Source organism: Humulus lupulus, chromosome X (assembly GCF_963169125.1).
Source record: "Humulus lupulus chromosome X, drHumLupu1.1, whole genome shotgun sequence".
NCBI lineage: Eukaryota > Viridiplantae > Streptophyta > Magnoliopsida > Rosales > Cannabaceae > Humulus > Humulus lupulus.
Window position 1 is genome coordinate 263678345 of NC_084802.1, and position 14047 is coordinate 263692391.

The 14047-nt window shown below is 42.6% G+C and overlaps 1 protein-coding gene across 1 annotated transcript; it reads left to right on the forward strand.

The window, feature by feature from the left end:
* The first annotated feature begins 4955 nt into the window (after positions 1–4955).
* On the forward strand, positions 4956–8576 carry LOC133805377 (chlorophyllide a oxygenase, chloroplastic). The gene is made up of 9 exons (XM_062243546.1): positions 4956–5113; positions 5597–5830; positions 5937–6041; positions 6132–6410; positions 6675–6822; positions 6957–7141; positions 7254–7366; positions 7536–7830; positions 7943–8576. Exons 1-9 carry the CDS (start codon positions 5036–5038, stop codon positions 8111–8113), a joined length of 1608 nt encoding a protein of 535 aa, XP_062099530.1. The 5' UTR covers positions 4956–5035; the 3' UTR covers positions 8114–8576.
* The last annotated feature ends 5471 nt before the right edge of the window (positions 8577–14047 follow it).

The window sequence follows — 14047 nt, forward strand, 5'->3', positions numbered from 1 at the left end:
TGGTCTCCTTGGACACAGCCTATGCTAGCGCTGGTCGGGAACTTCATAGATAGGTGCCAAATTGAAACTACCGCATGCAAGTTGGTGAGTAGTGGTCGACCAATAACCACATTGTAGGCGGACGGGCAGTCAACAATCAAAAACTCAGTCATCACGGTTTCATGCTTGGGGGCTTCCCCCGTTGTGACTGGTAACTTGATTGTCCCAGATGGTGACAGTCCTTCCCCAGTAAACCCATAAATGACGTGAGAGCAAGGCTTCAAGTCATTGATGGATAGCTTCATCTTTTCAAAAGAGGACTTATAAATAATGTTTACGGAGCTTCCCGTATCAACCAGACATCTTTTCACCTTCATATTAGCTATTTGGACTGTCACAACAAGAGGGTCATTGTGAGGATACCTCACGTGTTTAGCATCTTCTTCCGTGAAAGTGAAGGACTCACTTTCATACCTTGGGTTCTTTGATGGTCGCTCCTCCACCATCATAACCTCGGAGGTGGATGCCGCACCCAACTCATAACGAAGGGTGCGAGCATACCTCTCCCTCGCCTTGTTGCTATCTCCAGCAAGATGTGGCCCTCCACATATAGTATCTAGTGTGAAGTCCACAGGTTCAGGTTGCAAAGGTGGGGACCGTTGCCGCTTGAAACCAGGATTATTGTTGCTCCCCTCTCCCTGGGTCTTCAATGCCTTATACTTTTTTAATTTCCCCGATCGGAGGAGAAACTCTATCTCATCCTTAAGATGATTACACTCATTCGTGTCGTGACCATAGTCTCCATGGAAACGACAGAACTTGTTCTTATCCCTCTTACTCATCTCCTTCTTGATTGGTGGGGGTCTTCGGTAAGGGACCTCCTGATGACTGGCTAGATAGATCTCTGCTCGGGTCGCTGAAAGAGTGGTGTAGTTGGTGAATCGAGGTTCATACTTCGTTGGCTTGTCATTCGATCCCGACTTAGCCTTTTTCTCATTGCGGCGGTCAGACCCATTATTCCCACGTTTCTTACTACCGCCTTGATCATTTTCGCTATCCTTCGGAGTATCATCTGATCCACTCGGATTGTTCAACCCATTCTCTCCTTTCTCAATGGCATCATCCAACTTCATATACTTATCTGCCCGGTCCAAAAACTGCTGTAAAGTTGAAATTGGATGGCGGTGGATGCTGTCCCACAAAGGACTTCGATAAATAATACCGGAGGAGATTGCCACCATTTTCCCTTCATCTCCAACCGCGGTAGCCCAATTGGTTTCTCTCATAAACCTTTGAATGTAGTTCTTGAGAGACTCATCTTTACCCTGCCTAATATCCACCAAGTGGTTGGCATAAACATGAGGGGTTCGGGCAGTACTGAACTGCCTGCAGAACTCCTTCCTAAAGCTCTCCCAAGAGGTGATGGAGTCTGGTTTGAACTTCCAGTACCACTCCTGGGCAGTGTCTGACAAGGTGGTGGGGAAGACTCTGCAGCGGTAGTCATCACTCACCCCAAGCAGCTCCATCTGATCTTCAAACTTTCCAACGTGTCTTACCGGGTCTGCCTTTTCTGTATAAACTGGCAATACCGGTGCTTTGTATTTCCTTGGTGGTTGGGCTGCTCTTATTCTAGCATAAAAAGGGCTACCACTTCTGTGGTCTACCGAATCAATAACTGGTTGTTTCGACAAACTTTGGACTGCCGCCGTCAAAGCATCAAGCTGGGCTTGGATGCTCGGGGCCACTGCTGGGGACGCACCCTCGGGACCGCTTGGTCGGGCACTCCTATCCGGCGTACCATCATCGAGTATTTCTACTCGACTGGTAGGACGGATTGGCTCCTGCCCTTCGACCGGAACGGTCCTCCTTCTGTCATCAATGATGTCTCTCAGGTCCTTCTGAGCAGTGTTCTTTCCCAACTGGTCGAACACCGTACTCCGAGTCTTCTCGGAAGGTCTGCTAGGTGGAGCGTGCTCTTTGCCATTACGCTGGTTGGGATGCCTTGGTGGCTTCCCCGTTTGAGCTGGTTGATCCTCTCCTCCTCGTCGGTTGTTATTCTTCTCCTTCGACTGGTTGGTGTGATGACTGTCAGCTTCATCACGCCCATGTCCATCTTTGAAGTGGGAAGTCTCTTTGCCACGAGGAGCTCTGTTGTGCTCCTACTCAGAAGGTGTTTTCTTACTGCCTGACTTATGACTCCCTGACCTAGAAGTCTCTGATCTGTGGCTCCTTGAGGGGGTCTTAGAGTTCCCCCTCTGGGTTGAGGCAGTGCGCGATCGGACTCCCTCCTCCTCATGACCAGGTGGGTTACCACCATTCCTGCCTGGCCTATCAGTTTTCTTATGACCAGCCTCTGTGGTCCTTGCCTCTGGGGTGGGTGTCACCCCAGGCGCAGCTTGAGCATTGGCTCGGGTCAATTGCGTAGCTGCCTCCAGAGCAAGTGCAGCTTCGCGATGTCGCCTGTCGGCCTCCTCTTGCTGTCGACGGATCTCCTCGCTCCTAGCGTCCATATCCCATCTCTGCTTGGCCATTTCCTCAGCAAAGGCCTCCTGCCTAGCATTGAACTGAGCTAGCTCCTCCTGGAGCTCCTCAACTTCAGGAGCTACATCATCGAGCACGACTCTAGGCTCATTCTCACGATCTTGAACGCTGGGACCCTCTGACCTAGCATGTTCCTTAGAGGTGCTTGCCCTCTTGGAGGCTGCGGTGGTGTTCTTAGACGCCATATTGCTTCAGGGACTGTCTCTTCTTCTCTTCAGGCTCTCAATGAAAGCACCAAAATGTTGACTGTGATTTTAGCCAACGACGTGAGAACGTCAAATACGACAAGCCTTCAAGAGAATATAAACGACAACAGACAGTTTTAATCAATGAAAATGAATAACACGAGATTTTTATAGTGGTTCAGCCCCGATGGTTGGTAATAGCCTAATCCACTTAGAGATTTTATTACTGTATTCACACTCAAGATCAGATGAACCAGTGTCAACTGAGTTTCTTCAGTGCAAATATTCCAGAATACAAAAAATGGTTTCTCTCAGGAAGCACACACTTTCTCTCTCTAGAACACAGATTCACTCTCAATTTGCCCAAAAGTCCTCTTACAATCCTCCCAACCCTCTATTTATAGGCCTGGGATCCTCAACTGATATCCCCTTTAGATCGAGATATTTTATTATTCATCTTATATTTATATTACAAGAAATGTTTAAAATACAACTGATTCCTCAATTTAAGTGAGGAGTGAGAGATTCCCGGGTGTTTAGACCAATTCTTGCCAAAGTCATTCCGGGGATTTTGACGTAGTCTCACATGCATGTTGATTACTCCTTCAAGCTTTCCGTGGACCAAAGGTGGTATATGCATGGATCTCCTCGGACCAAAGGTCATGCAAGCTTGGCTCTCCTCGGACCAAGGTGGTCTGAGCCAACTCCCTTGGCACCTCACCTCAGGTAGGTCCGAGGCAATTCTCTTGGCTTCTTTCCTCTGACAACTTTGAGGCAACCTCCTCCATGACATGTCCGATCGGACATGATGGCCTTCTCCTCGGACCAAGGTCGTCCGAGGCATCCTTCTCATGCCTTCTCCTCGGACCAAGGTGGTCCGAGCCATCCTTCACATGCCCTCTCCTCGGACCAAGGTGGTCCGAGCCAACCTTCTCTCTTGCCTTTCACCTCGGACAAGTCCGAGGCATTCCTTCTCCAATCAAGGTCCGATCGGACCTTGTGGCCTTCTCCTCGGACCAAGGTGGTTCGAGCCTTCCTCATTGGCATCTCACCTCGGACAAGTCCGAGGCACTTCACTTGTGGTGCTCATGTTGGACAAATTCGAGGCAAGCCCTAGGCTCCTCCAACCATGTCCGATCGGACAATGCGTAGGCTCTTCTTGGCCAACACCTAAATCTCAATTCTTGGCTTGTATGGGACTCCTCCTTAGCTACTTACCCTTGACACGTTCGAGCCAACACTTAGGAAACCTTGGGATGCTTACCTCGGACACACCTGAGCCAAATACTTGAGAGGCTCCCAAGCTAAGGTCTGATTGGACCTCCTGCCTTTATTCCTCGAGCCAAAATCCAAACCCCTCCTTCAACCTTCTTGGACTTGGATTTAAACCAATCAATTGGGTCTTCAAACTGGGGTCTGAGCCAAGCACTCCTTAGACCAAATATTCTCCTTGGGTCTATTTGACTTGACCATGCATCTCTCAAGCAATTCAACTTCTTAACTGATGTATTGGGCTACTGCTAAGCCAGATCATCCAACTAACTCATGCCACGCGTTAATTTCATTGCCAAATCATTCTTTTCAAATTTTTGGGATAACACATACACCCAAAAATACCAAAACATCAATTTTGGTTTTTTTATTTTTTAAAAAAAAAAATACTAAACACATTTTATATTATATTATTTTTTATACTCTCTTAAATTAATAAATAAATTATATGTAGATTCTATTAATAATTTAAAAAAATATTAAAATATAAAAAGTTAAATGTTATCCACATATCATGAAGCAATAAAAAATTTAATTAGCACTCCAAAAAAAAAAATACCCAAACTATAAAAGAATAAGATTAGAAGAAAAGCATATGCCCTTAAAATAGCAAAAGATATGAACTAGAATCATAGAATGATAGAAACGTTCGAAGATAAACAGATGGAGGAGAGTTGTTATTGGTCCACAGGACTGAAATTAGTATTGCACTTGCACCAACCCCAAAAAAAAATATTTCAAAAATCCACACACAAAATTGTTGTAGGAGAAGATAGAGATATATATCTTGACCATCCGAGCTGGCAGGATATAAGGGCTCCACACGGAAGAGATACTCTCTCGAAACCGAAGTAGCATGTGGAAGTAAGGCACGCCACGTGGGAAGGAAAGGAGTCCACGGTTTTCCACGTGGAAGACTATGGGAGGCAAGCCGAGATCGCGCCCAACACCAACCTCTTATCAACATCCAAAGAAATATATCTCCTCCCTCTAAATTTGCCCATGTTTTTTCTCCACTCTCTTTCTCTCTCCACCAGATTCTGTCAGCTTCTAACGCCATGAACGCCATAGCTACAGCTGCAGCTCTCTCTTTGCCAATCTCCCTCTGTAGATCATTTAACCTTAAATACAGAAAGGTATGTATGGAGTTATCACTCTTTTGGGTACTTTAGGTTATCTTGATCATTGCTAAGTTTTGTGATATCAGTTATGAAATGTAGTTTACACTAAAGAACCAACCCTAATCCTTATAATTTTTTACTCTGTTTTCTAATAAATTTAGCTGGATTTACTATTATTACTGACAATTTATCATTCTACTGTAATATTGACGAGTTTTCTCTAAACATTATCGGGTTGCATGCTAAATACGAAAAGAGGACTGGTCAAGTCCGGTCATTAATCGGTCCAAGTACGAAAAATATGCTATTTTTCATCAAAATATACATAGGGCACATAATTTTAGAAGAATAATAGTGTTTTTTTCGTTTGTTGAATGCTGGGTTGGACTGGGATCCAGATATAGAAACCCAAATGATTAGTACATTTCTATATAGAGAAGGCAGTTTACGCACTTTGATCTTTACATGGGCTAACATGTTAATGTTATGGTATTTCAGGGTGTAAAAGCAGGGTTCAGGGTGTTTGCTGTGTTGGAGGAGGAAGCATGGGTGGAGAAGAAGAGTGCTTGGGGTCCTCTTTTCGACGTGGAGGATCCAAGATCCAAGTTTCCTCAGAGCAAAGGCAAGTTCTTAGATGTAAATCAGGCACTTGAAGTGGCTAGGTTTGATATTCAGTACTGTGATTGGCGTGCTCGGCAAGATGTTCTGACAATCATGCTTCTTCATGAGAAGGTTTCTAATGACCAAATATCATTATGTTATTCAGTTTCGTGGTTCTCTTTTATTGTTTTAAAATATCATTATGTTATTCAGTTTCGTAGTTCTCTTTTATGTGTAGGTCGTGGAAGTTTTGAATCCTTTAGCTCGTGATTATAAGTCTATTGGGACCATGAAGAAGGAGCTAGCGGAGTTGCAAGATGAACTATCACAAGCTCATACACAGGTGATACACACACACATAGATAATAATTAAAGTGACTATTTTTTAACTAATTTGGAGCCATGCTCAAGTCTAACACATGAACAACAACAGGTGCATATATCTGAAGCAAGGGTTGCCACTGCTTTAAATAAACTAGCTTACATGGAAGAGTTGGTGAATGATAAGCTATTACAAGACAGAAAAACAACCACTAAGGAGCCTGAGCCAACAACCCCTTCTCCAAGTTTTTCCTCAGAATCTTCAAATGCTGTAAAGAGAAGACCTCGAAAAAGCTTGAATGTTTCAGGTCCCATTCAACCTTACCATTCTAACTTGAAGAACTTCTGGTACCCTGTTGCCTTTTCCACTGACCTTAAGGATGATACCATGGTATGCTCGCCAACCAATCCTATTCTTTTATTCGTTTCTTTTCTTCCTGTAATCAAACTTACTAGCATTATACGGGGAAATAGAAATTATCATTAGGATACATGTATTTCATTTGGTAGAAGAATGTGTAAAAATATAACACGACACATGGTTGGTTGCTATCTCAAATAAGAGCTACCCTGTTTTTGTATTTTCAGTTTTAGTTGAGATTTACTCCTGTGTTCTGGCGCACCTTATAAGAAACTGGTTTCCTTTCTGTTTCAGATTCCTATTGACTGTTTTGAAGAACCCTGGGTAGTCTTTCGCGGAGAAGACGGAAAACCCGGATGTGTCCAGAACACCTGCGCACACAGAGCATGCCCTCTTCACCTTGGCTCAGTAAATGAGGGTCGTATCCAATGTCCATACCATGGTGAGTAAACATTTGGAAGGACATATGCACTATCGGATCAACATATAATAGATTAGATTGAGAGTGATGGAAAAGTACAATAATTCTTACTGGATTCACTAACAATTTAGCATTTTCTTTTCCACGAATATCAGGGTGGGAGTACTCAACAGATGGTAAGTGTAAGAAAATGCCATCTACTAGATTACTTAACGTGAAAATCAAGTCTTTGCCATGTTTCGAGAAGGAAGGGATGATTTGGGTTTGGCCTGGCAGTGATCCTCCCTCTCCCAACCTTCCTTCCTTAAAACCTCCTCCAGGATTTCAAGTCCATGCAGAGGTATACCACTAAGACATTTCCATGCTTTCAAATGCAAGAAGCCTAAGAAAGGAACCCTTGTTAGTATTCCTTAACAGACTTCTTTTGTTGTAATGTATTTTCCTCGAAACAGATAGTCATGGAACTTCCGGTTGAACATGGGCTACTTTTAGATAACCTTTTGGATCTTGCTCATGCTCCTTTCACTCACACATCCACCTTTGCAAAAGGATGGACCGTCCCCAGGTTCGTTTTATGTATAGCTTTACATTATATGCAATTCAACATGCTAACTTGACAAGTTAAGTGCTCGTAAAGGAAACTTGGATTTTTATGTCTAACAGTTGATGAATTTAAGCTCTAAACTTGCTTCTTTTGTTCGTGGCTATTTTTGGACGTGTTCTAAAACCCTCAGCTTGGTGAAATTCTTGACACCTGCATCTGGCCTCCAAGGATATTGGGACCCGTATCCAATAGATATGGAGTTTAGACCACCTTGTATGGTACTCTCAACTATTGGAATCTCTAAGCCTGGGAAGCTGGAAGGACAGAATACACAGCAATGCGCCACACATCTTCACCAACTTCATGTCTGCTTACCTTCATCAAGAGAGAAGACCAGACTACTATACCGAATGTCGCTAGATTTTGCTCCAATGCTTAAACACGTTCCTTTTATCGACCATCTATGGAAGCATTTTGCGGAACAGGTAAACATACTCATCCATTATCAATTACATCACATCACAGAAAACTCAACAAGAAGGTAATTGTTTCTCTCTGCATTTCTGCTTAAAATCTTTTGGTTGTATAACTTGACAGGTTTTGAATGAGGATCTGAGGCTTGTACTCGGACAACAGGAGAGAATGATCGGTGGCGCAAATGTATGGAATTGGCCAGTGTCATATGACAAACTAGGGGTTAGATATAGGGTATGGAGAGATGCAGTGGAAAGAGGAGCCAAACAATTGCCTTTCACCAAACCGATGTAAAAAAAAACAAAAAGAAATTCCCAGCTTACAGAGATAAAGTAACTTCTTCTGTTTGCTGCTGATGATCATTCTTGGCATGAATAACCCTGCAACGTCACTTCCACCAAAAGCTTGCATACGTAATAAGAAGATCGACCAAGACGATGTCATGCAGTTTGGAAATCACCAAATGAATCCCACTTCCCAGTTTGACTCGGCAGAACTGTGAATTAAATCTGAGGCACAAAATCATATTGTCTCGATATCGAAACATCCCATGTAAGCATTAAAGAAACTGTGCACTAATATTTGATCCCGTGTACAGTATAGTGTTAGTTACAATTTTTTTTTCCCTCCCTTCGTGTTTTCATGTCACAAATAAGAATATTTTCCAGTTTTACAGAGAGAGATTGAACCCCCCTTTACCCTGTAAAATGAAAATGCTTGATGTATCAATAATATGTATCATACTAGGCTCTATCAACTTCATCTTGTCCTTTTAAAATTTCTCAGTGTAGAAATGTGTATCATGTTGTAGGAAATAATGTTTTATTATTATTAAATGGTATCTGTATAAAATATTTAGTTTCTATATTTAGCTTATTTAGCGATTTATTTCATACTAGAATTTCTGTAATTATGTTAGGCTATTTTGTATTATTACCAAAAATCCTCATTCATTATGTGAATAGTGGTTATTTAAAGACATGATTCTCATTCAATAAAATATGAATAATATATAGAAGTCTAATTTCCACGTGGTCTCACTGCCATCCCTCTAAACCGAAAAATTTCAAAAAAATATTCCAGCCTTCTTTTTATCATGGCTTCTCTACTTGATGTTATCCTTCCAAAACAAACTGCCCCCACTATTTCCATCACCTCAGATGATACTTCAGTAGATTCTTCTATTATCAAAGCTCCTTCCGATGCCTCTCCCACATCATTTGATCATCAAAACTCCCTCCAAATCACTCTTCATAAACTGAATGGCCAGAATTTTCAGCAATGGTCCCAATCTGTGAAGATGTATCTCCGTTGTTGTGGTCGCTTGAGGTATCTCACTGGTGCTATCGCTACTCCTACTGCTACCGATCCTTCCTATGCCAAATAGAAATCTGAAAACTTCCTCATCATGGCTTGGCTCATCAACTTCATGGAGGTTAATATTGGTAAGACCTATTTATTCCTTTCTACTGGGGGTGCACAAAAAAATCGCTAACCCGCCTCACTCGCCGAACCCATCAAAATCCACCTGCTTTGAACTCGCCCATTAAAAAACCTTCCGAAATTAGGTTCGGTTGAACCCAACCCACCACAAGATGGGTTGGGTACGAGTTGCAATAATATAAGGAGGGTCCAACCCGCACCCGCTACTTTATTTTTTTTGTATATACATTTTTAGTAATAATCTAAATCTAAAACTACAACCCATAAATGACTCTTTAAAAATTATAAAGTTTGTGACCATTTTAATATGTTTGATGAAGATATTGGATTTTGGGATATGAATCGTTGTATTCATTATATTTATACATATATATATTTATGGTAGTCCAAATATTTTACTTTTTTTAATGAAAGCTTTTGTTGCTACGAGATTAATGGTGGTAACTTAGGAATTGCATATAAAAACATGTTTAGGAAAAATAGATGAAAAAATAAATAGTGTTACTTGTATTGATGGTTTAATATTAGTTAAATTTTTCATAGCAAAACTCAAATTGTTGAAATTATTAATGTGTGGTGGATGAGTTCATTACCATTTATAATTTATATAATTATTAGAATTTTTTTTTTTTGTAAAGTTTTAGATTCAAGTTTGAGATACTATAATATTTTATCAAATTATTATTCATGATGATATTGATGAGTTAAGATGGTATAAGTTTAAACTTTATAGTCTACAATTTTTTGTTTTTTTAAATATCATAAGTTGATAAATTTGACCTTTAAATCAATCCAACCCGCCCATAAAACCGCATAAATTCGCCCATAAAAATACCGTCCAAACCGCATACTTGTTGGGCAGTTATGGGTTACATTTTTCTCAAACCGCAAAATAAAAAAATTACACAAACCACCCAAAACCCGCCCAACCCGCTCGTCGTTGTAGCGACCCAAATTCGCTAATAAGGCTTGGGGCCCTGATTAGCGTGCCTGGAGGGCAATAATTGTTATTTTGAATTGATATGTGAATTTAATGAATATGTGATTGGAAATTAATGTTTAGGTGAATTAAATATGCATGTGGGCCACATTTGGTTGTTAGGGGCATATTTGTAATTTTAGCTCGTTGAGGGCATAAATGCAATACTTGTATATGTTGTGATTGATACCACGTGTGAGTGGTGATATAATTGTGATGCATATTCCGAGACGGTCCTAGGGAGCGGTTTTGCTAAAAGTCACAACGGGGTTAAATATCCGACTCGGGAGGAGCCTAGGGGTATTTTGGGAATATTATAACTTGAGTATGAGAATTATTAAGAAATGGTTAGTGGCACTTTGGTAACTTGGGTAACTATAGGTAACTCTTGAGGATAGTTGTTTTAAGTGGGAAAGTGGTATTCTTGCAAGAGATAAGGAAAAGTCTAGGATGCCCTTGAGGATTAGCTAGAATCTACGTTAGAAAGGAGGGCAATTGGGTCATTTGGCGTAGGTGATAGATAAGTTTTGGCCGAGGGAAAAGTTTAGAACGTTCTCACATTTTGGCTTATGCAAGAATTGTGTTTTGGGAGCTCTAGAGAGAACTAGAAACCAGGAAGGAAGGAAGGAAGATCTTTGGAGTTCTGTGGGATCAAGAGGGGAATCAAGCCAAGGAAAAACTAGAGGATTTTTCTGCATATTGAGGTAAGGAAATCTGATTAATTATTTTGTAGAATTCAGCTAAGAATGTTATGGTTTGAGAGTTGAATTGTGTGTTGTCTTGTGGATTATTGGAGTGAAGTTCAGATTGGGATTAGTTGAATTGAGCTTGGAATTGGATAGGGAAAGCAACTCAAGGTCGAATCTCCAGTTGAGGTGAGAGTTTCATGCATTTCTGAGGTTATGCTCTGTTATGGTTTAAGTTTTATGAAGTTTTAAACCATTTGGTGAATTATGGGTTTGAATGTGTATTTAAGCTAGTTGTTGTTGTTGTTTCTGGGTTACTATACTGTCTATTTGGGGTTTTAAGTTGATTTGGGACTTGGGAGTATCTTGCGGTTGATTTGGAAGAGTTTTGGCTCGAGGAAATGTTGGGGAAAAACCCAGTTTTCTGGGTTCGTGTATGAGCGTCGTGGCCCTGTTCTTCCGTGCCGCGGCGCTAGGTTGAATCAGGAGGAGGGCATCATTCTGGGCGCCGCGGCCCCTATAGGGTTGTGCCGCGGCGCTAGGCCAATTTCTAGGCAGGGGAAAATGTGTTTTCAGAGTTTTGGCTCAGGGGGCTCGGGGGACGCTTCTGCTACCTTGTGCGGGGAAACGGGGGGTCCTGAGAGCACGGGATTGGTTCCGGGAAATGATTATGAATTGATTAGTAATGAGAGTGCTATTTATGTGTTGTGACTAGGTTTCTAGCGAGGCTTGGGTTAGGGGACTGTGCTTGAGATTTCGATGCACAAGAAGCTCGGGACACAAGTAAGAAAATTGTTGTACCCATAGAGCAGGGCGAGGCCCCAGTTGTGTTGCAGGGCACAACCCTATATGATTATGTGCAGGGCATAGCCCATTGATTATGTTAATATGTGTTCGAGTGTTTGATTAATCATATTATGTATGCATATATGTGACTGAACGGCTTAGGCTGGGAACGGTGAAGGCCGAGAACGACAAGGGCTGGGAACGGGGAGGACCAAGAACGGCAAGGGGGCTGGGAGCAGCGTTTAGCACGCGGAGTGCGAGTTGCCAGGGTAAGACCCTAAAGGATACCTGGGATATCCTTACGGTGTAGACTGTGAACCTAGGGCCTGGTAAAGCGCCTGGGACGGCACGACCTTATGTATTTAGCCTGTTGGCAGATTTGTTTTGTGTTAAGTAATTGATATGCATATGTTATCTATTTGTGTGGAGTTTTCTTGCTGGGCTTCGGCTCACGGGTGCTCTGTGGTGCAAGTAAGGGCAAGGGGAAGGCCGACCAACCATGAGTATGGAGAGCGTGAGGCGATGCGTACATGTCCGGTCTGCCTGGCTATCACGGCCAGGGGTATTTTTGGAAGATTCTTTGTACTGAATCCTATTTTGTCGTGTAGTCGACTTTAAACATATTTTGAGTTGTAAATGTTTATAAACAGTATTTTGGGGATCCCTAATGCAAAACACTCATAATTTTCAATGAATGATTGCATTTTCAAATTATGTGATTTTAATTCTGTTTAGTTACACTTTTGGGCTAAATATTTGGTTAGAAAGTTAAACACACATTTTAAACTCACTTAGTAACGACTCTAAGGTAGTAGGGCGTTACAACTTGGTATCAGAGCGAGCCAAGGTTTATGGTTCCTGGAGATTGACTGAACATGTATGCTCGCTGTCAGTGACAAGCTCGACTTAGGGTTGGTTGGTAATAATATTTACATGCTTGAATATGTGCTTACATGCCCTGTTTGCCTACTTATTTCATATAGAACATGATGAACGAGTTAACATATGCATGATGCCAGGGCATGGCCCTTTGAGTGTTATATGCTATTTGTGTTATGTGGACTGCTGGTTATGGTTGGCTGGTGTAAATTGGGAGGTGGTTTTGGATTTTGTTACCATGCCTGATGGGCGGTGTCATTGATTGCAGGCATATAGTTGAGATGCCTCGACAATCATCTAGACTCCGCGACAGTCAGGCCGAGGATGACATTCAGGGTCAAGACCCTCCACCTGCCCCACAGAACTGGCAATATATGTTTGCCGAAATGGAAGCAAGATTGCAACGAACAGAAGAAGAACTTCGACAGTTGAGGCAACAGGCCCCTCCACAGGTCACTGGGCTGCCAATTCAGCAGGTTGTGGCGCCAGTGCCGGTTCAACCTGTGATGGAGAACAGGTGGGAACCTTTGTATGAAAGGTTCAAGAAGAACATCCTCCCATCTTTGAGGGTGGACTAGACCCACTGCGGGCAGAGCAGTGGATGAATATGGTTTCCTCCATCTTGGATTTTATGAGGGTTGAAGGGAACGAGAGGGTAGCTTGTGCCAGCTACATGTTCAGAGAGGATGCTCGCATCTGGTGGGATGTAGTGGTTCAGAGAAGGAATGTGATAGTTATGACTTGGGAAGAATTCAGGAATATCTTCAATGAGAAGTATTATAGTGTGGCAGTCTGAGCTGCAAAGGTTGATGAAATGAGAAGTATTATAGTGTGGCAGTCTGAGCTGCGAAGGTTGACGAGTTCATCAACCTAACTCAAAACCGGTTGACCGTTACAGAGTACGCTTTGAAATTTGACCGGTTGTCGAAGTTCGCGCCGGACTTGGTGCTGACAGATGCGGCAAGAAAAGACAGATTTGTATGGGGGTTAAATGTGATGATTGCCCGTGTTGTAAAGATCACCTTGGATCTAGAGATTACTACCTATGCTCAGGTTGTGGACAAGGCCCTTACAGCTGAGGGGGCCGAGGACCAGATTTGGAGAGAGAGAGCGCTGTTAGGCACGATGCCAGGAGGACGGTGCCTCCTTTATTGGATCTATTCGGGGTAGTGGCTTCAGTGAACATAAGAGGAAGGCCCCAGATTCTTTTGTTCCTCCTAGCTCGGATAAGAGGGCACGTGGTGCTTTTAGTGGCCGTCAGGGCGGAGGTGACAACTGGAGGAGTTTTCCAGTGTGTCCCCGGTGCAGACGACGACACCAAGGTGAGTGCAGGATCAGGGCCTGTTTTGTCTGTGGGAGTGCCAATCATCTGAAGATGGACTGCCCACAAGCCAAGAAAGAGGAGCCAAAGCAGGGCGATAGTCTCGCTCCTGCCAGAGTGTTTACTATGACTTA